General features: G+C 46.1%; 1 protein-coding gene across 1 annotated transcript in view; it reads right to left on the reverse strand.

The window, feature by feature from the left end:
- Positions 1-4,484: 4,484 nt before the first annotated feature.
- PCSK4 (proprotein convertase subtilisin/kexin type 4) overlaps positions 4,485-20,219 on the reverse strand; it is a 37,334-nt gene continuing 21,599 nt past the window's right edge. Inside the window, exons 8-15 of the mRNA XM_067473614.1 lie at positions 18,180-18,392; positions 13,498-13,598; positions 13,077-13,180; positions 12,806-12,923; positions 8,111-8,296; positions 5,907-6,031; positions 5,471-5,590; positions 4,485-4,807 (exon numbers count right to left, since the gene is read on the reverse strand). Of these exons, the coding sequence (XP_067329715.1) occupies positions 4,560-4,807; positions 5,471-5,590; positions 5,907-6,031; positions 8,111-8,296; positions 12,806-12,923; positions 13,077-13,180; positions 13,498-13,598; positions 18,180-18,392 (1,215 nt within the window). The 3' untranslated portion in view covers positions 4,485-4,559. The remainder of the gene's footprint in view (positions 4,808-5,470; positions 5,591-5,906; positions 6,032-8,110; positions 8,297-12,805; positions 12,924-13,076; positions 13,181-13,497; positions 13,599-18,179; positions 18,393-20,219) is intronic.

The raw sequence follows: 20,219 nt of genomic DNA on the forward strand, positions 1-20,219 counted from the left end.
AAGGATCCAGAGCCGACGTGGTCGCCCTCACAGCCCTGAGGACCTCCTCCACGTCCTCAGGACGAACGGAAAGAATCCCACAAAACCGGACAAGCAGATGCCTCGGTCACCTCCCCGGCACTGTGATGGAACTGGAGTCCAACTCAAGACGTATCTGTGTGACTTTATCTACAAAATGGTGCACAAACTCGCAGCACCGAGTTGTCGGGTCATCGAAGGCCTCCTCCACCTCAGGGGGGTGAAGGAGTTCCCCAACAACCCGAAACAACTCCGAAGATCTATTAGATGCAGATGCTATAAGGGCAGTCGTGAAAGTCTCCCTGGCTACCCGTATAGCCATGGAATAGTCCTTAAGTGAGGCTCTAGCCCGTGTTCGGTCAGAGGCATCCTGAGATTTCCTCCATTTGCACTCTAGCCTCCTTCTCGTGTGCTTCATCACAGCCAACTCCCCAGTGAACCAAGGAGATGGTGTGTCTCTACGCAACGAGATGGGGCGTTCGGGAGCGATCGTGTTTATCACCCTGGCCATCTCACTGTTGTAGCGATCAACCAGGGTGTCGACAGGATCGCCAGGCTCCATGACAGGAAGAGCCCCAAGATTCCTCAGGAATCCATCTGGATCCATCAGTCTCCTGGGGCAGACCATCTTGATTGGTCCTCCACCCCTGCAGAGGTTAGAGGTCACAGCAAGTCTAAAACTGATCAGATGATGGTCAGACCATGACAACGGAAGAGTATTTTGCTCTTCCACTCTGACCTTTCCACTGTCCGCAACAAAAACCAGGTCGAGTGTATGTCCAGCCTGATGGGTGGGTCCAGATATAACTTGTGATAGCCCCATGGTCCTCATGGCAACCATGAAGTCCTGAGCCATTCCTGTTAAAGAGGTCTTTGCATGGATATTAAAGTCCCCCAGCACAATTAAGTGCTGGGAGACCAGGGCCGAATTGGAGACCACATCTGCTAGCTCAGGCTGAATCCCCAAGCTATCATGGTTTCCCAACCTCAGGTGAACACACTCAAAACCAGAGGATTGCGGTACAGCACATCTGACCACGGCGATGGACTGCCGAAAGACTACTGCGACCCCTCCTCCCCACCCCCCAGACCTAGCCTGCTGGTGCACCCCGAAACCAGGTGGGCATAACTGGGTGAGATTTACCCCACCCAGCTCGTCCAACCAGGTCTCACTGATGCAAGCCAAGTCCACCCTCTCATCCAGGATCAAGTCCTGGATGGCAGCAGTCTTTCCATTGATGGATCTCCAGCAGGGCCTTAAGACTGGGGGGGTCTGTCATGGAGTATACCACTTCCTACCTTCTCCAGGGTCGCAAGAGCTCTGTTGCACTTCTCCCTGGGATGTTGGTGACCAGCAAATCTTCTCCCTCACACGACCTGAATGGTGCCCATCTCCTCCGGAACCCCTCCATCCCCCTGGGAATCATATTCAATGGCTAGTCAGCTCTCTAAAGAGGGGGAGCTAGGGCGTGATTTCCTTTGGGCATGTCATATAAGGATGTTTCCAATGTCATCGAAGAAAGGGAATCGTCAAGGGAACTAAGAGGACTGAAAAGAAGGAGAGTCCTTGGGCGGGAGAGTGTGGCCGATTGAGTGGGGACAACAAGTGCAGATGGAGTTTCTAACTGGTATTGTGCAAGTGGGATGGTCCTAACCGGGGAGCTATTTGTGGATTTATCACTGGGACCAGATGGAACATGGTGAGAAGGTTCCATGATGTCAACAAGGGGGCGAACCTATGTGTCCACAAGCACCTTCCTGATGGTAATGACCCATTATTTTAAGCCAGGTCGAATTGCTATTAGCTCACCGAGCCACAAATTGTCTTCTGGTGTAATTAGAAGACAAGTAGAGCGATCATATGATTGATAGTCTCTACGTAGCCATATTATATCCTTCACTCTGACTTCTGATGATCTACTTGAAAGAATTTGAGCCAGAGATTTGCAGACCGCCCTCCTTAGAATAATAGAATCAAAGAGTTGTAAGAGACCTCATGGGCCATCCAGTCCCTGCCAAGAAGCAGGAATATTGCATTCAAATCACCCCTGACAGATGGCCATCCAGCCTCTGTTTAAAAGCTTCCAAAGAAGAAAGCCTCCAACACACGCCGGGACAGGGAGTTCCACTGCTGAACGGCTCTCACAGTCAGGAAGTTCTTCCTCATGTTCAGATGGAATCTCCTCTCTTGTAGTTTGAAGCCATTGTTCCGCGTCCTAGTCTCCAAGGAAGCAGAAAACAAGCTTGCTCCCTCCTCCCTGTGGCTTCCTCTCACATATTTATATATGGCTATCATATCTCCTCTCAGCCTTCTCTTCTTCAGGCTAAACATGCCCAGCTCTTTAAGCCGCTCCTCATAGGGCTTGTTCTCCAGACCCTTGATCATTTTAGTCGCCCTCCTCTGGACACATTCCAGCTTGTCAATATCTCTCTTGAATTGTAGTGCCCAGAATTGGACACAATATTCCAGGTGTGCTCTAACCAAAGCGGAATAGAGGGGTAGCATTACTTCCCTAGATCTAGACACTATGCTCCTATTGATGCAGGCCAAAATCCCATTGGCTTTTTTTGCCGCCACATCACATTGTTGACTCATGTTTAACTTGTTGTCCACGAGTACTCCAAGATCTTTTTCGCACGTACTGCTCTCAAGCCAGGCATTGTCCCCTATTCTGTATCTTTGCATTTTGTTTTTTCTGCCCAAGTGGAGTATCTTGCATTTGTCCCTGTTGAACTTCATTTTGTTAGTTTTGGCCCATCTCTCTAATCTATCAAGATCGTTTTGAATCCTGCTCCTGTCCTCTGGAGCATTGGCTATCCCTCCCAATTTGGTGACATCTACAAACTTGATGATCCTGCCTGCTAACCCTTCATCTAAGTCATTAATAAAGATGTTGAACAGGACCGGGCCCAGGACGGAACCCTGCTTGTGGCACTCTGCTCATCACTTCTTTCCAGGATGAAGAGGAAGCATTGGTGAGCACCCTCTGGGTTCGTCCATTTAACCAATTACTGATCCACCTCACCGTAGTTTTGCCTAGCCCACATTGGACTAGTTTCCTTGCCAGAAGGTCAAGGGGGACCTTGTCGAAGGCCTTACTGAAATCCAGGTACGCTACATCCACGGCATTCCCCGCATCTATCCAGCTTGTAACTCTATCGAAAAAAAGAGATCAGTTTAGTCTGGCATGACTTGTTTTTGATAAATCCATGTTGACTATTAGCGATGACCGCATTTGTTTCTAAGTGTTTGCAGACCACTTCCTTGACAATCTTTTCCAGAATCTTGCCTGGTATCGACGTGAGGGTGACCGGACGGTAATTGTTTGGGTCATCCTTTTTTCCCTTCTTGAAGATTGGGACCATGTTTGCCCTCCTCCAATCTGCTGGAACTTCTCCCGTTCTCCAAGAACTCTCAAAGATGATTGCCAATGGTTGATGGTCCTTGAGGTCCATCAACCTCAAGGACCATCATGGTATATTGGGGGTTCCCGGGGGGAGGATTGTGGGTGATGGCAAAAATTCCTCCCGGAGCTGCTGTGAGTTCCTATTGTAACTCCGCCATCTTGGGAGGGAAAAAAAAGACCTTGCTTTTACTCTTGCTGAAGCCTCACCAAACTACAAATCCCAGCATGGCAGAGCATTGAGCCATTACATGAGAGGGTGGATGGACAGACGCAGAGCCCACAACTTCTGCCTTCAGGGCTTCCTCTTTTGGGCCATCGCTGGATGCTGCTTCCTTCACACCCGTTTCCTTGGACACAGCCTCCCAGGGAATTCACATTGCTCAACAGAATCGGGTGAATCCAGAACAAACCACACAAGACAGAACCCCCCCCCCCCTTTCCCTGAGGCTTTGAACTGGGACGTCCAGGAGGAATTGAGCCAGTGCTCAATAAAGCCTCAGAACCAATTTACAGGTAAAGCTTACGTTCTCAAGCTTATCTGCCAGGCCTCTCTAATTATTGTTTGCAGAGTTCCTGAGCACGCCCAGAGTGCTTCTCTGTCTCTCTCCCCAGTGAGGAGATGGGCTAAACAGTACCAATCATCATATTAAATAATAAGAAGAACAACAACTTTTACCAGGTGGGGAGCTGGGCCTAATAGTAAGGAGGAGGAGTAGGAGTAAAATTGGGCAAAGAGTACCAATCATCATCACATAATATTTTGCCAAATGGGGAGATGGGCAAACAGCAGTGGCAGCAACGTCGTCTTCCAAATGGAGAAATAGACAAACAATGCCATTTATTTATTTATTTATTTATTTATTTATTTATTTATAATTTATTACCTGCCTCTCTCTCCTGGAGGCTTGAAAGGCAGGTGGTGAATGGGACGAAGCAGCCTGTGGGGCTCAAACATACCCCTTTCCCCTCTCCTTCGAATATATTGTATGTCTTTTTTCCAATTAGTAATGTCATTCGAAGGCCCTGTTGAAAAGAATGAGCAGGAGAGGGCTGCACTCTGGAGAAAGGGTTTATTAGCATTGCTTTCGGAGGGGCATAAATACCCAAGGAGCATCCGGAAATCCTCCCTGGGGCTCAAGGTGGCAGCAGAGGAGGAGAATGAGTGCTGTGGGGGGGCCCTGGCTGGGGGACGTGGGGTGGGCCCCACTTCCTCTGGCGTCGGCGGAAGAGCAGGAACAGGAGGGCCCCCAAGGCCAGCAGGGCTGCCAGCAGGGGCAGCAGGATCCTGGCGGGGCCTCGGAGGGCCCTCTCTTTGGGGCCCAGCTGCACGGAGGAGGAGGAGGAGGAGGAGGGCAGGGGGCAGTCGGCAGGGGCAGCACAACCTGGAAAGAGGAAGTGGACAAGGGAGATAAACACCCCAAATTAATACACACAATAACAATAACAATAGCAACAACAACACTATGTTACAAGCTTTTTGTTCCTGGGTGATCAATGTCATGTCCTAATTAGTTCTGTCATAAAGCATGAGGCAAATGGATTCAACTGTAAAATGGTTATAATATATAATACTATAGCAGTAATAATAATATAGGAGCCCCCGGTGGCGCAGTGGGTTAAAGCACTGAGCTGCTGAGCTTGTTGATCGAAAGGTCGCAGGTTCGATTCCGGGGAGCGGCGTGAGCTTCCGCTGTCAGCCCTAGCTTCTGCCAACCTAGCAGTTCGAAAACATGCAAAATGTGAGTAGATCAATAGGTACCGCTCCAGCGGGAAGGTAACGGCGCTCCATGCAGTCGTGCTGGCCACATGACCTTGGAGGTGTCTACGGACAATGCTGGCTCTTCGGCTTAGAAATGGAGATGAGCACCACACCCCAGAGTCAGACATGACTGGACTTAATGTCAGGGGACTACCTTTACCTTTTAATAATAATATAATACTTATAATAATATACAATTATGATAGCACTGTTTACACTAATCATTGTCATCCTAATCGTCCTGTGGGGTGTAAAGCCATGGCAAATGCAGGGGGGGGGGGCTCACCTCGACATGTCCCGCTGGGGCCTGGCTTCCAGCAGCCCCCCTTCAAGGCAGCCGGGCTGCTCCGCGCCATCATGTCCTCTTCCGTCCCATAGAGCTTCAAGGTGGCGCCATCCAGGAACCCTGTCAGGCAGAATCAAGGCAATGTGGAGGGAGATGCATATACACACAAATATAGACATGCTTTAAGAGCCCAAAGCAGCTGTGGAATAGTTTGGATGTCAAGCATAAATATAGGATCAGGAAGATGGAAGGGACCCCACAATGTCCATCCAGTTTAGCCTCCTTCTTTCTGCCAGGCAGGAATAGCACAATTCAAGCCCTCCTAACAGGTTGCTACCCAGCCTGTTTACATGCCTCCAGAGAAGGAACATCCACCAGCATCTGAGGCCCCCCAAACAGCACACGGAAAGAGGGGCAAGATGGAAGGGAGGCCCACCTGTGTTGTCGGCGTCCCCTTTATTCTCCAGCAGGAGGGTCCAGGTGCCCCGGGGGTCTTCGTCCCAGTGGTGCGTGGACATGAAAGACCAGTCCCGGTAGCCCTGGCGGCTGGTGTCGGAAGGCCTGCTGGGCAAAGGGACACACAGGCGTCACCCGGGGGGGGGGGGGGCGTATTGGAAGGGACTGCAAGGGCCATCTAGTCCAAAGCCCTTCTGCTTTCATGCAGGAAAAGCATCATCAAAGCCCCCCTGACAGATGGCCACCCAGCCTCTTTTTTAAAAACTTCCAAGGAAGGGGCTTCCACTGGACCCAGGTCAGAGTTCCACTGCTGAACAGCTCTCACAGTTAGGAGAGAACTGTGCATGATGAAGATGATGGAGATGCTAGAGATGGTAGAGATGATGATGATATAGATGATGGATATTATGAAGATGGAGTGGATAGAGAGGATGAAGATGACAGAGATGATTAAGATGATGGGGATAAAAATGATGGATGATGGAGATGCTAGAGATGATGGTGATACAGATGGTGAGTATTATGAAGATGGAGATGATGGATAGCGATGATGAAGACAACAGAGATGATGAAGATGGGGATAAAGATGATGGAGATGATAAAGATGATGGCGATAGAACGATGGAGATGATATAGATAATGGAGATGAAGATGAAAGAGACGAAGATTATAAAGATGAAGGAAATGATGATGGAGACAGTAATGATGAAGATCTGGCACCACAAGGTGCAGAGCCAACCTTAAGGAATGGGCCACAAAGCAAAGTCCGTGACATGCGAGTGTGGAGAAGAGCAAACCACAAACCACCTACTACAATGCCCTGCCACATGCACAATGGAGGACCTTCTCACAGCAATACCAGAGGCACTCCAAGTGGCCAGCTTCTGGTCAAAGGAAATTGAGTATAATGCCAAGTTTTTAACTTAGTTTGTGGTTTTTCTATACATTATACCTATATTCTCAATTCACTTCTGAAATAATAAATAAAAAATGGCACTCCACCAGTCTCTTCTTTCTAGGATGAAGAAAAGCAACTACTGGGGAGGAGCACCCTTTGGGTTTGGCCGCTTAACCAATTACACTGTTCTACAAGTTTTCAGTTTTTCTCAGTTACAGAAACAAAATGTGCCGTTTCTTAATAAATTTAACATGCTGAATTCTAATATAATAATTAAATGTGTTAATTGGCTCTGGTTTTTATGCAACAGCTATTTCAATTTTCTCCACAATAGGTAATTCGTTAATATTATGATAATGCGCCTAACCTTACTGCATGTATATAAACCGTGAATATTTACTAAATTTTAGTCATATTATATTGCCAATAGTTTATACATGAGAAATATTTATTTAATTAGTCTATTGTTTATGTTTGTGCAGCAAGAAACTATATTAGTAGGCCTAATGCAGTTGAAAAGTCTGAAAGTTTAAATGTCGCTTTGATCGTGACTTTAGTTTATATCCTGTTTGCTTCTCTTGACTTTTCTTTTGTATTCAAGGAAAGGATTGTCTCTTACAATGCTCCAGCAGGAGTCTGACAGCATTGACGGAGTCCATTCGCCTTGATATCTTTTTTCCATAGTGCTTTATTTACACACGTGCGAGGCATAACTACAGTAAAAAGAACAATGTAAAACGATGTTTAACGAGACTGTCTCAGTCTTCAACTGACTGACCCTCACCGTTCAAAGGTCTGGCCTTATATAGGGCTTTCTGGCTTTTGCACACGGCACTAATACTGCGTCATCAAACTTTCTAGAGTATTCTAGAATCTTCCATAGTGTAAGTCGCAACATGCATTTTTTCAACCATACGTGATCACGTGATTGCTTATATCATAAAAACTAGAGCCAATATACATTTTTAAATGTCATTTTCGTTTTCAGCACCCCAAAATCATAAAAGAACAGCTATTTTCAGGCCCGCAACTTTCTAGAATCTTCTATAGTGTAAGTCACAACATGCATTTTTTCAACCATACGTGATCACGTGATTGCTTATATCATAAAAACTAGAGCCAATATACATTTTTAAATGTCATTTTCGTTTTCAGCACCCCAAAATCATAAAAGAACAACCATTTTCAGGCCCGAAACTTTTTCTCCGTTGAACAGTGTTACCGATTTGCCTCAGAGTAGCATTGCCGAACTCACATTGGATTAGGGAGATCCTGATCCCACGCACCTGACGTCGACCAAGACAGAGCGGGTCCCCCTGGGGCTGGAGAGGGAGATGGCCAGGTCCCCGCGGCGGCTGTAGCGCAGAGAGAGCTGGACCTGGACGTGCTCCAAGGAGCGGATCCAGCGGCTCTCCCCCAGGCAAGACCCCGTCATGTTCTGGGAGACCCGAAGCCTTGGCCCCGCCAGCCGTCTGCCTCCAGAAAGAAAGATCATCAATCAATCATCCTCATACTGCATTGACTCGAGTCTCATGTGTCATCAAATCTAATGCTCACCCCCATTTTCAAAACCCTGGCACCCAAAAGGATTTGCTGCCGAATGTCATGCGCAATAGCAAAAAGTGCCCTCTTCGTGTTGCAAATTACAACTTTCCTTAAGTCTCCTCTAGTAATTTGTTTATAATCCTGCTGCTAACTTATTATATGTATGTTCTGGGATGCAGCTTTATTTCCTTGCTCTATGTTTTCCTAAGAAGTTGTGAGAGGGGTCACAGGTCACATGATCTGCTCTGGGATGAGCACAGAGCACAGACTCCTTTAGATTTTGTGACTGCTCAGATAGCAGCCTTGCAAACACTTGCCTGTTGTTTATTTCTAAGAGAGATGTTCTGACCGGATAGCACAGAAACTATCTCAAACATACCTGTAACTGACTGTGTATGTTATTTTTACTAAAGTCAACTTTATTTTGTCTCTTGAGTGCATAATATAAAACAAGTTGTTTTATGGGAGAGTAGATATATTTTGGGGCACTGAAAAACACCCCTCAAGAACTTCTATGTTATGCACTGGCATATTCTCCGTTTCCTCACAGATCAGAGACAACAGGTTATTCAGTCTAACAACTGAAGCCAATTACCTTTGTATAATTACATTTGGTTGTATACCACTTGAGAAGATTCTACTCAAATGGGTTTTTGGCTCTTCTCTAAAAGGTTGTGAATACAATTTACTAAAAGGTTATGATCTCTAAAAGGTCATGCTTTTCCAAAACTTTGTCATTTGGTCATACACTCACTTTCTTCTTTAAAAGCAAAAGTGTTAGGACACCAAAGCTTCCAACAACAGAAAGGAAAACCTTGGGGTACATCTTTGCTGCAGAATGAATCCACTTCAAATAATAATAATAATAATAATAATAATAATAATAATATTATTTTTTTTTTTTAGTGTGAGCCACTTTGAGTCTTCTTTGGGAGAGAAGAAGTGGGATATAAATGAAGTCGAGCATGCCCCCCCCCCCCAAACAAGGGATGGTGACTTATAGTTCTGCAAAGGACAAAGGTACCAGACTGCACAATAGGGGTTAAGTCTTGGTCAATTTGCCAAGACCTTAACAACAATGAGGACCTCATGAAACTTTGGGAATGGCTAGACCTTGGGGTCTCTGCCTCTCTCGAGAGCTGTAGTTTTCCAGCTCTCGAGAGAGGCAGGAAATTCCTATCTCTAGCATCGGAAGATGGTCCACTAGAGTAAAGAATTGTTTGACAAAAGTTTCTGTAAGATAAGGGGAAATCTTCCCCTCTGCTTTTGTTTACTTAGCATTAACCTCAGGCTGCCATCATTGTATTCCTGTCTCACAGCCAGGAAGGATCTGGATATTTTTACACATGATGATTCACAACACTCATGAACACAATAGATCGGCCCTGTTTGAGCTCTTTGTCTCGCCGGCCACATGGCATTTCCTTTGTTTAAAGATCATCCTGCCTCCATCTCTCCTGATTGGCTGTTGCCACCAGGTGGCAGAGGTCTCCTCATTGGATCCTACGGACCACTGGAGCTTCCTGATTGGTCCAGAGGCACCGGGGGCAGGAGGGCCGCCTCCCAGCTGTTCACCCATCGCCCAATCATGGCGGGGAACAACAGGGAAGCCGGGGCGGGGAGTTTGAACTCTGCAACTTTGAATTTGCTATAAATATGACTGTATTGGTGTACTCCCCTCATGCTTAGCTTTGGCAAATTATTGCAGCTCTGCATCCGTTTCAGCTGAATCGCATTAAACCTCGATGACTTTTCTTCAACTGGTGAGACTTTTCATTGGGAAATCAGGGAAAAATATGGGTTGCTTCTCTGTCTTGCCAGGGAAAAATAACTCTTTGATGAGTCTAATTGGTCTCTGCCTCCTGGCAAAGACCCCTAAATTTTAGCTCTATAAAATAAATACTATCTATCTATAGCCATAATAAAAGTGTAAATGTTTATGCATGTGTGTGGCTGAGATACCCACTTCCACAGACAGGCTCTATGTAACATACTGGCTTACTGTGCAGGGCTGGTGTTTGGTTCCTTAAAGGCCAAAAGCCAAGTAACCATTTTCTTAGCTCAGAACTGAGGGGGCGGAGCCAGCAGGCATCCATTTTGTTAGCACAGAGCCAAGAGGGGTGGAGCCAGCAGGCAGCCTTGAGGATACGTGTCTCCACCTGATTGGTCAATAGCCCTGGAGGAAGAAAGTGAGTGGAGCTAAGACGAGGCAAGGCAAAGAAGGGAGCCATTTTATGTCAGTTGGAGTTTGGGTTTTGAAAAGGGAGGAAGAAGGAGGTTTAGGTTAGAAGTGGAAGTTTAGCTTCAATAGTTACCTCAAAGAAGAACTATTTTTTTAAACAGACCCTGGTGATTGGGCTGTTTGTAATTAAGGAACTGTTTAGTGGAAGACTAAAAGTTTCTTGGGTTTTGAATGTGTTGAATGGAACCTGTAAATTAAGCTCTGAACTACTTCTAAAACCATCACGCTTTGTACAAGTATTACTGCAACCATTAAGCTTCTGTGCCTGTTCTAAATAAATAAATAAACAACTTTCTTTGTTCATACCAAACAAAAGTTTCTGTGTGCCTCACATACAAGCTACAGATATAAGGAGGTAGCCTGTTGAAATGTTCTGTATTTGGTGGCATCGTGTATTAAACTTTAAGAATAATAAAGGAGACTCTACAGTTGAGTGACACAAAGTCTGATATTCCTAAGCTATTAGGGTATCTGTTACACTCCCATTTCTACAAACAGCTTTAACCTATGGTGCTGAGGAGCCACCGAAAGCCCTCTCTTCAAAGACAATTCAGGCTATAGAGCGCCATGAACATGCAACCCAACTCCTGCCAATGTCCTCCTCAAACACCACACTGCCCACCACCCAAGTGAAGGCTTTCATATGGGGACAATTCCATCCTAGATTTTATGTGTTTCCTCCAACACAGGCATCCCAGTGTTCCTTTCTCTCTCTACTGCTGTGAAATTCGCATGACCCCCACCCACTGCCTCCCCCTTAACCCTTTCCTATTCTATTCTTTGGCATACAGCAAACAGAGGAATTGATCAGCAATTGAACATACTAGAGAGGTTTGGAGGACTGACTCAACATCATGGAAGTTCACCCTGCATCAAGGCAGAGCACTGTGACCCCTTTCAATAATGTACCTGTTCTGTGTACATTTTGGCACACAGAACCCCCATAGCCAATGAGAAATACTGGAGAGGTTTGGGGAGAATTCACCTTGAGTTATAGGAATTGTAGGTACCGGCAATCCAAGAATACTCTGAACTCCCCCAACGGTGTACCTGGAACTAACTTGTCACACAGAATCCCCGTGACCAAGAAAAAAATACTGGAGATCTTTCAAGGAATTTATAGGAGTTGTAGTTCACCCTACAACCAGACCGTAGTATGAACCCAAACAATGGTGGATCTGGAGCAAACTTGTCATGCATACCCAATATGCCCAAATTTGAATACTGATGGGTTTTGAGGGGAATTGGCCTGGACATTTTGGAGTTGGAGGTACTGGGATGTATAGTTCACCTGCAATCAATGAGCCCTCTGAACTCCACCAAAGATGGAATTGGACCAAACTTGGCACAAAGAGCCAAGTGACCAGCAAAAAATACTGGAGGTATTGGGGAAAATTCACCTTGATTTGGGGGAGTTGTAGTTCAGCTCCATCCAAAGAGCACTGTGAACCCAAACACCAATGTATCTGGACCAAACTAGGCACACAGACCTGATATGCCAAAATTAGATTACTGGAGAGGTTTGGGAGGAACTGACCTTCCCTTCTGGGAGTTGTAGTTCACTCCCAACCAGAGACACTGTGGCTTCCACTGATGATGGACCTGGACCACACTTGGCACAGAACCCCAAGTAACTCAAGTTACTGGAGGAGTTTGAAGGGACTGACTCACCATAGTGGGAATTGTAATTCACCCTACAACCAGAGAGCAAACTGGACCCCTCCGACAACGCATCTAGAGCAAACTTGCCCAACATAACAAACTTGAAGTACTGATGGAGTTTCAGGGGGTTAACTCATAATGTGAGTTGTAGTTCACCCACAACCTTATGCATTTTGTACAGTTACAAAATAGACTTTTTCAAATAACCCAGGCAACACCAGGTACCCAACCTTGTATATAACAATAACAATAACAATAATAATTTTAGTGTGAGCCACTTTGAGTCTGCTTTGGGAGAGAAGAAACGAGATATAAATACTATATGACCCTGCTGACTTTCTCATACCAATACGTACACATTACTTTTTGCCTTTGGCCTGAAGGAGAATGTTTCTCAATGTGTCTAAAATGTTCCAGAGATGCCAGGCACATCCTGGACTTTTACGTGTTCTCCTGCAGGGAAACCCAGTCAAACCAGTCTTGAATGGGTGGGCAATGGGGGATCCTTTGTGCATCCCTCCCTCTTTCTTACATGGGCTGCTGGAGCATCTTGACAGCGCATTGCCTCTGTGGCCGAGTGGCATTCCACGTTGTGGCCAAGGCCACTAAGGCCCCAGCGTCCAGGAGCCCATATCCGTAATAGTGACTCACTGAAAGGACAAACAGAAACCACAAGGAAACACACAGAAAGAAACAAAGGGAGAAAGAAATGGCTTTTAGAAGAGCTTGTTCCTGAGGTTCCCAGGCCTGTCTCCATTGAGGGGAGACCTATCCCCAGATGTTCTTCAATGAATAAGACGTACCTTTGCGTCCCACTCCATTTGTGACCCAGTCATCTGCCTGGAGGTGGGCCGGACGAGAGGCTCTGACCACTAAGTGCTGCATGTCGCGCCAAGTCAGGGCCGGGCTGGGGGAGGAAAGAGAGAGAGAGAGAGAAAGGATGTGTCAGTCTCCTCAGAAGATGAATGGATGCTCCTCACTGGGGATCTTTGCCTTGGTTTTGCATCACTGTCCGAAGAAAGACACCAAAGTGACTGATTAGACCAGGATGGACAAACTTTGGCCCTCCGGGTGTTTGGAACATCCACTCCCAGAATCCCTGGCCATGGGACAAGCTGGAAATAGGGGTGTCTGGGAGTCCTGGAGCTCCCAATAGGGGTGTCTGGGAGTCCTGGGAGCCCTGGAGGGCTACAAGATGGACATCTCTTCCCTACGTTTCCTTACTTGGCCTCCAGCGCGAGAGCAATCATGCCGGCGGCCAGAGGGGCCGAGGCTGAGGTTCCCGTGTGGCTGCCGGTGCAGGTGTGTCTCAGGTCTGTGGTCACCTGGAAGAGGGAGGTTTGGAGGTCAGACTCAGGGGCTTTGACGCAGGCAAGAGGCACCCCACCGCCCTCCTCGCCCTCTTCCCAGAGACAGCCATAGCACAAGCCATGATTCTGTGATTGAAGAATGAATGAAATGTTGTTTAACATCTACATGAAGCCGCTGGGGGAGATCATTCAGAGTTTCGGACTGAGGTGTTATCTCTACGCAGATGATGTCCAGATCTGTCACTCCTTCTCACCTGTCACCAAGGAGGCTGTCCAGACCTTGAATCGGTGTCTAGCTGCTGTGTCGGACTGGATGAGAGCTAACAAATTGAAACTGAATCCAGACAAGACAGAGGTCCTACTGGTCAGTCGCAAGGCCGAACAGGGCATAGGGTTACAGCCTGTGCTGGATGGGGTTACACTCCCCCTGAAGACTCAGGTTCGCAGCTTGGGAGTGATCCTGGACTCATCGCTGAGCCTGGAACCCCAGGTTTCAGCGGTGTCCGGGAGAGTTTTTGCACAACTAAAACTTGTGCACCAGTTGCGCCCGTACCTTGGGAAGTCTGATCTGGCCACAGTGGTCCACGCTCTTGTTACATCCCGAATAGACTACTGCAATGCACTCTACGTGGGGCTGCCCTTGAAGACTGTTCGGAAACTTCAACTGGTCCAGCGAGCGGCAGCCAGATTGCTCACTGGAGCGACATACAGGGAGCACATCACCCCCCCCCCCCGCTGTGTCAGCTCCACTGGCTGCCGGTTCAGTTCCGAGCACAATTCAAGGTGCTGGTTTTGACCTACAAAACCCTTTACGGTTCCGGTCCATTGTATCTGTCCGAACGTATCTCCCTCTATGTCCCACCCCAGAATTTGAGATCATCTGGAGGAGGCCGTGGTCTCGACCCCACCGCTATCACAAGTGAGGCTGGTGGGGACGAGGAGCAGGGCCTTCTCAGTGGTGGCCCCTCACCTGTGGAACTCACTCCCGGGGGAAATTAGGGCATCAACATCCCTCCTCTCCTTCAGGAGGAAGGTAACGACGTGGTTGTGGGACCAGGCCTTTGGGCAATCTGACAACTAGATATGGACAACCAGATGGATAGGACTGAAAGGACTGACAAATGTGGATTGGAATTTGAACTATGAGATTGCGAAACGCTGACCGTCAATGAGAAGAATGGTTTGTATTGGTTTTATTTCTTTTTACTGGTTTTATGGTTGTTTTTGCCATACGATAATTATTGTTTCTGTTAATTGTTATGTTAAATGACATTGTTAAATGTTATTGCTAGAATTGCTGTTTTCTGTTAAGTGATGTTATTTGTCTTATTGCTGTTATGTGATGCGGGCATCGAATTGTGCCTTGCTTTTGTAAGCCGCCCTGAGTCCCCTCCAGGGTGAGAAGGGCGGGGTAGAAGCAACCCAAATAATAATAATAATAATGACTGGGGTCTGGCTGGAACCTATGAAGGTCTGCCAAGGCTGAAGACACCAGTCTAAAATTGAAACCTCGGAAATTGCATGATGGAGACACAAAGGAGGTGAAGAATTTGATTAACTTTAGCATGAAAAGTGATGAATGGATGAGAACAGACCTGAGAACTTTTGGTGTAAATAACGCATGTTTACATAGTCAGGGACAATGACTCTTTAAGTCAAGGAAGTTAAACAATGCCTGTTCCGGAACTGATGAAGCTCCAGCAAGCCTGAGCTGAATGACAGGTAATCTAAACCATTAAGCACAACAAGAACAACCAAGCATCGCAACATAAGGAGACCCTTTTCAGTTTCCAGAGTGTACCAGACTTGCAGAAATGCAGCATTCTGAACACCCGTCTCCTTCCTCCCTAGAAGCCAGATGGATTGAATGAAGGATGGTGAGTATGAATGTTCAATGCATGTGATGGTGAGTATGAATGAGTGAATGGATGGATTGTGAGTGAATGTTGGAGAATATGTAATGTTTCCCTTTTTGTGTAACTAAGATAGTTATTAAGACACAGTACTGGAGTCTGTGTGTTGATTACTTTCTCTGAAAGTGCCTGATGTACTCTATCCCACTGGAAACTAGTTAAAGATTGGGTTGCTGTGAGTTTTTCGGGCTGTATGGCCATGTTCCAGCAGCATTCTCTCCTGACATTTCACCTGCACCTGTGACATGCACCCTCAGAGCTTTGTTCAGAGGTTTGTTGGAAATGAGGCAAGTGGGGTGTATATCTCTCTGTGCAGGCATGTAGCCGGGAGGGGCTTGGGGGGCTTCAACCCCCCCAAAATTCTCATGGTGGTCTGCGAGAAGGCCTTATTGGTACATTATTTCAACTGTTATGTTTATTCATATCATGATCTGATCACCATGCTCAATATATCCCATATGCATGGGGGTATTGGGGTAACGATACAAAAGGTTTGCTAGGGTAGACCCCCTTTCACTCAGACTCAGCCCCCCCCCCCGAACCAAACTCAGCCCCCCCCCCCCCCCCCGAAACAAAATCCTGGCTACGGGCCTGTCTCTGTGGAATGATGTCCAGGGTGGGAGAAAGACAAGGGTCTATGTAAAGCAATGTAAATGTTGCAACTTGCAAGAATGATTAGCACTGAGTAGCCATGATATTTGCAAAGTTAATTAATACAGTTATTTGGAAGCACCTTCTGTTCGGGAGGTGTTAACTGGCCCTTGATTGTTTGTTGTCTGGAGTTCCCTGTTTTCAGAGTCTTGCTCTTTATTTACTGTCCAGATTTTAGAGGGTTTTTTTTAATACTGGGAGCCAGATTTTGTTCATTTCCATGGTTTCCTCCTTTCTGTTGAAATTGTCGACATGCTTCTTGTAGATTTCAGTGGCTTCCCTGTGTAGCCTAACATGGTGGTTGTCAGAGTAGTCCAGCATTTCTATGTTCTCAAATAATATTTTGTGTCCAGGTTGGTTCATCAGGTGCTCATGCTAAGGCTGACTTCTTGGTTGAGTCAGTTTGCAGTGCCTTTCATGTTCTTTGATTCGTGTCTGGGCAATGGTGCTGCAATTGGTGGTCCCTATGTAGACTTGTCCACAGCTGCATGGTATGCTGGTAGATTCCTGTTTCAAACACAAGAGTTCTTTCCCCCACCCTGGATAGCACACAGATTTATTTATTTATTTATCATGTCAGAAGAGAATTGAAAATACAGTTATAATGTACAGAAAAACCACAAATAAAGTTTAAAACTTGGAATGCTAAATGTCCTTTGACCAGAAGCTGGCCACTTGGGAGTGCCTCTGGTGTGACTGTGAGTAGGCCCTCCTTTGTGCATGTGGCAGGGCTCAGGCCGCATGGTAGTAGTTGGTCTGTGGTTTGCTCTACTCCGCACTCGCATGTCGTGGATTCCACTTTGTGGCCCCAGTTCTTAAGGTTGGCTCTGCGTCTTGTGGTGCCAGAGTGCAAGTTGTTCAGTGCCTTCCAAGTCTCCCCGTCTTCTGTGTGCCCAGGACGGGGTGTCTCATACAGTCCCAGCCACGGATTGAGGTTCCAGGTTTTTGCCTGCAACTTTTGGACTTTTGCTTGCTGAGGTGTTCCTGCAAGTATCTCTGTGGATCTCAGAAAACTATTTCTTGTTTTAAGGCGTTGCAATGCTCGCTGATATCCAAACAGTAGATGGGCCGGAGATGTCACTGCCTTGGTCCTTTCATTGCTGGCTGCTACTTCCCAGTGTGTCAGGTGGTGCAATACCAGTTAAACAGTATAATTTCTCCAGCGGTGTAAGGCATAGGCATCCTGTGATAATGTAGCATGTCTCATTAAGAGCTATATCCATTGTTTTAGCGTGGTGGGATGTGTTCCACTCTAGGCATGCATATTCAGCAGCAGAGTAGCCAAGCACAATGGCAGATGTCTTCACTGTATCTGGTTGCGATCCCCAGATTGTGCCAGTCAGCTTTCATATGATATTATTTCTAGCACCTACTTTTTCCTTGATAGTCAGGCAGTGCTTCTTGTAAGTCAGAGTATGGTCCGGAGTACCTCCCGGGCATTTGGGTGTGTTGCAATTCTCCAGTGGGATTCCTTCACAGGGAATCCTCAGAGCTCGAGATGCTTGTCTGTTCTTAAGGTGAAAACAGAAGAACAGCCTCCCTCATGGGAACATATTTGCTCCTTCAATGTCTAACATTTCCACAAATGACCAGCCACTGCCAGATGGAGCAGAGAGTTTCATCTAGGCTGACGATCATGCCATTACCGATCAAGTAGGGAGCCTTGAAATGGTTGTACAGAGCTCTCCAAAGCTTTAGGTGCTCTTACTACTTGTTACAGAGAAAACCAGCTGATTCCTAATTAATCTAAAATGCATATGTGTGCTTTCCATCTCAAGAACAGACAAGTCCAAGTGGAGTGTGTATGTGTATACATACATAACACACACTCCACTAGCCTCACTTCCAAGAGACCTCTAAACAAACCTCTGAGGATGCTTACCACAGATGCAAGTGAAATGTCACAAAAATGCTCCTGGAACATAGCCATACATTCCAAAACACTCACAGCAACCCAGTGATTCTAGCCATGAAAGCCTTCGACAATACATTAAAGGCGGCGGTTAAGATTCCGAAAGTGTTTGTGACTCACGATCTGCCGCTCGCCCTTAGCCCCGCTGCTGTAGGTGGTGGTGAGGGTGGAGGCGCAGGCCTCACTGTACCAGGGCACCCGCCCACCTTCGCTGGTGCTGCCCACCGACAAGGTGTAGAGGCTGTTGGTGTAGCCGTCACAGTTACAGTCATCGCGGCGCAGGCCCCCATTCCCCGAGGCCCATACAAAGAGCGAACCCAAGCCGCCACGGCCCTAGGAGCAAAAGGAGGGAGAAACCTTTTGTTGACCTCTAGGCTTGAGACACCTTTTTACCCAGCACCACACCAGAGTCCAGTAGTACTATCTACAAATGTTTATTAAGAAAAGCATGTACAAAGGAGAAAAAGGAGAATTCCCAAAAGTGCAGTAGAGTAGGAAATACACAATAGCAGCAATCCAAAAGTGTCAAAGTACACAAAGTCAATAGAGCCAAAATCTCAAGCATAAAACCATAAACATGAAAGCAGAAACTTTTTCCAAGGCAAACCCTTCAAGGAACATAGGCAAAAGTAGGAAACTTGAATCATGAACTTGAGAACTATGACGGGAAAGCAATTCTTTTTTTTAAGTTTATTATAATTTTGCTTACAAATATTTTAAAAGCAGAAAGAAGATCGAATGGGGGAAGGTGATTGGGCAGGGTTGAGTATAAGGGTGTGCAGGGATGGGTTAGGGATGTATTGGGGAGTGGGGGGGAGAGACAGAAAGTTGAAGATAAAGGAGAAAAGGGGGAGGGAAGGAGGAATTTATTTATTTATTTATTTCAGAGTTTTCTATACCGAGCTTCTCAACCTCATTGAGGGACTCAGCCCGGTTTCCAGCCATAAAAAACATATACACTCATTAAAATATCATATATCACAATTACAAAAACAACTTTAAAAACACTATATATAAAACTACAGTGGTCAGTCGTCCTATTAAGATGGATCTACATCAACTTCCATCCAGGGTCCTCATTCATCGAAGGCCTGACTCCACAGCCAGGTCTTCACCCGTTTCCTAAATGTCAGGATGGATGGGGCGGTTCTGGCCTCCAGAGGGAGAGAGTTCCAAAGTCTCTCCCTCTGGATGCAAGTGAAAGGAAAGAAAAGAAAAAGAAAAAAGGACAAAAAAGAGAGAAAAATACATAGCAGGTAAAAATCAGGTTTGAAGTAGGTTCTATTAGTTGACTTCCACCTTTATCTTCCCTGGGTAGTTTTAGTTTTCACACTGGTGCCATACTTTTGTTTGATGTTGGTCATTTCTTTTTTGGATTTTTCAAATCTCTAATTTCTTGTTTTCAATTCTATATCTCGTACTCACTTGGGAGTATCAAGTTTTCGTGGGCTTCGTTGTAATCTATATATATAAATTTGTTAGGGGCATTCAACGAGGAAACAAAACTCAAAAACCCCCCAACGAAACTTAACCAAAATTCCCATGCCCATAACACAACCCACAAGGTACAAACATATCTACTCAAAATGAAAAACAACACAACAACACACTCACAAAACGGCAAAACAACAAAACTAAAAAAAAAACCCAACGAAACTTAACCAAAATCCCCGTGCCCATAACACAACCCACAAGGTACAAACATATCTACTCAAAATGAAAAACAACACAACAACACACTCACAAAACGGCAAAACAACAAAACTCAAAAATCCCCCAACGAAACTTAACCAAAATCCCCGTGCCCATAACACAACCCACAAGGTACAAACATATCTACTCAAAACGGCAAAACAACACAAAGTTAGAGGAAGAAGAAAAGGAAAGAAAAGGAAAGATGGAAGGAAAGAAAAGAGAGACAGCAGAAGAGAAAGAAAAAGGGGGAAGGAAGGAAAGAGATAGAGAAAGAAGAGGAGAAGGAAAGATGGGAAGGAAGGAAGGAAGGAAGGAAGGAGGGAGGGAGGGAAAGAAGGAGAGAAAGAGGGAAGATTGGCCATAGCAACACGTAGCGGGTAAAGGTTGTTATTTCTATTATTATTATTATGCTATTGTTCCTATGAGACCCTTTTAGGGGGAATGGGACAGGTGTCAGGTCCCAGA

Source organism: Anolis sagrei, chromosome X (assembly GCF_037176765.1).
Source record: "Anolis sagrei isolate rAnoSag1 chromosome X, rAnoSag1.mat, whole genome shotgun sequence".
Taxonomy (NCBI): Eukaryota; Metazoa; Chordata; class Lepidosauria; order Squamata; family Dactyloidae; genus Anolis; species Anolis sagrei.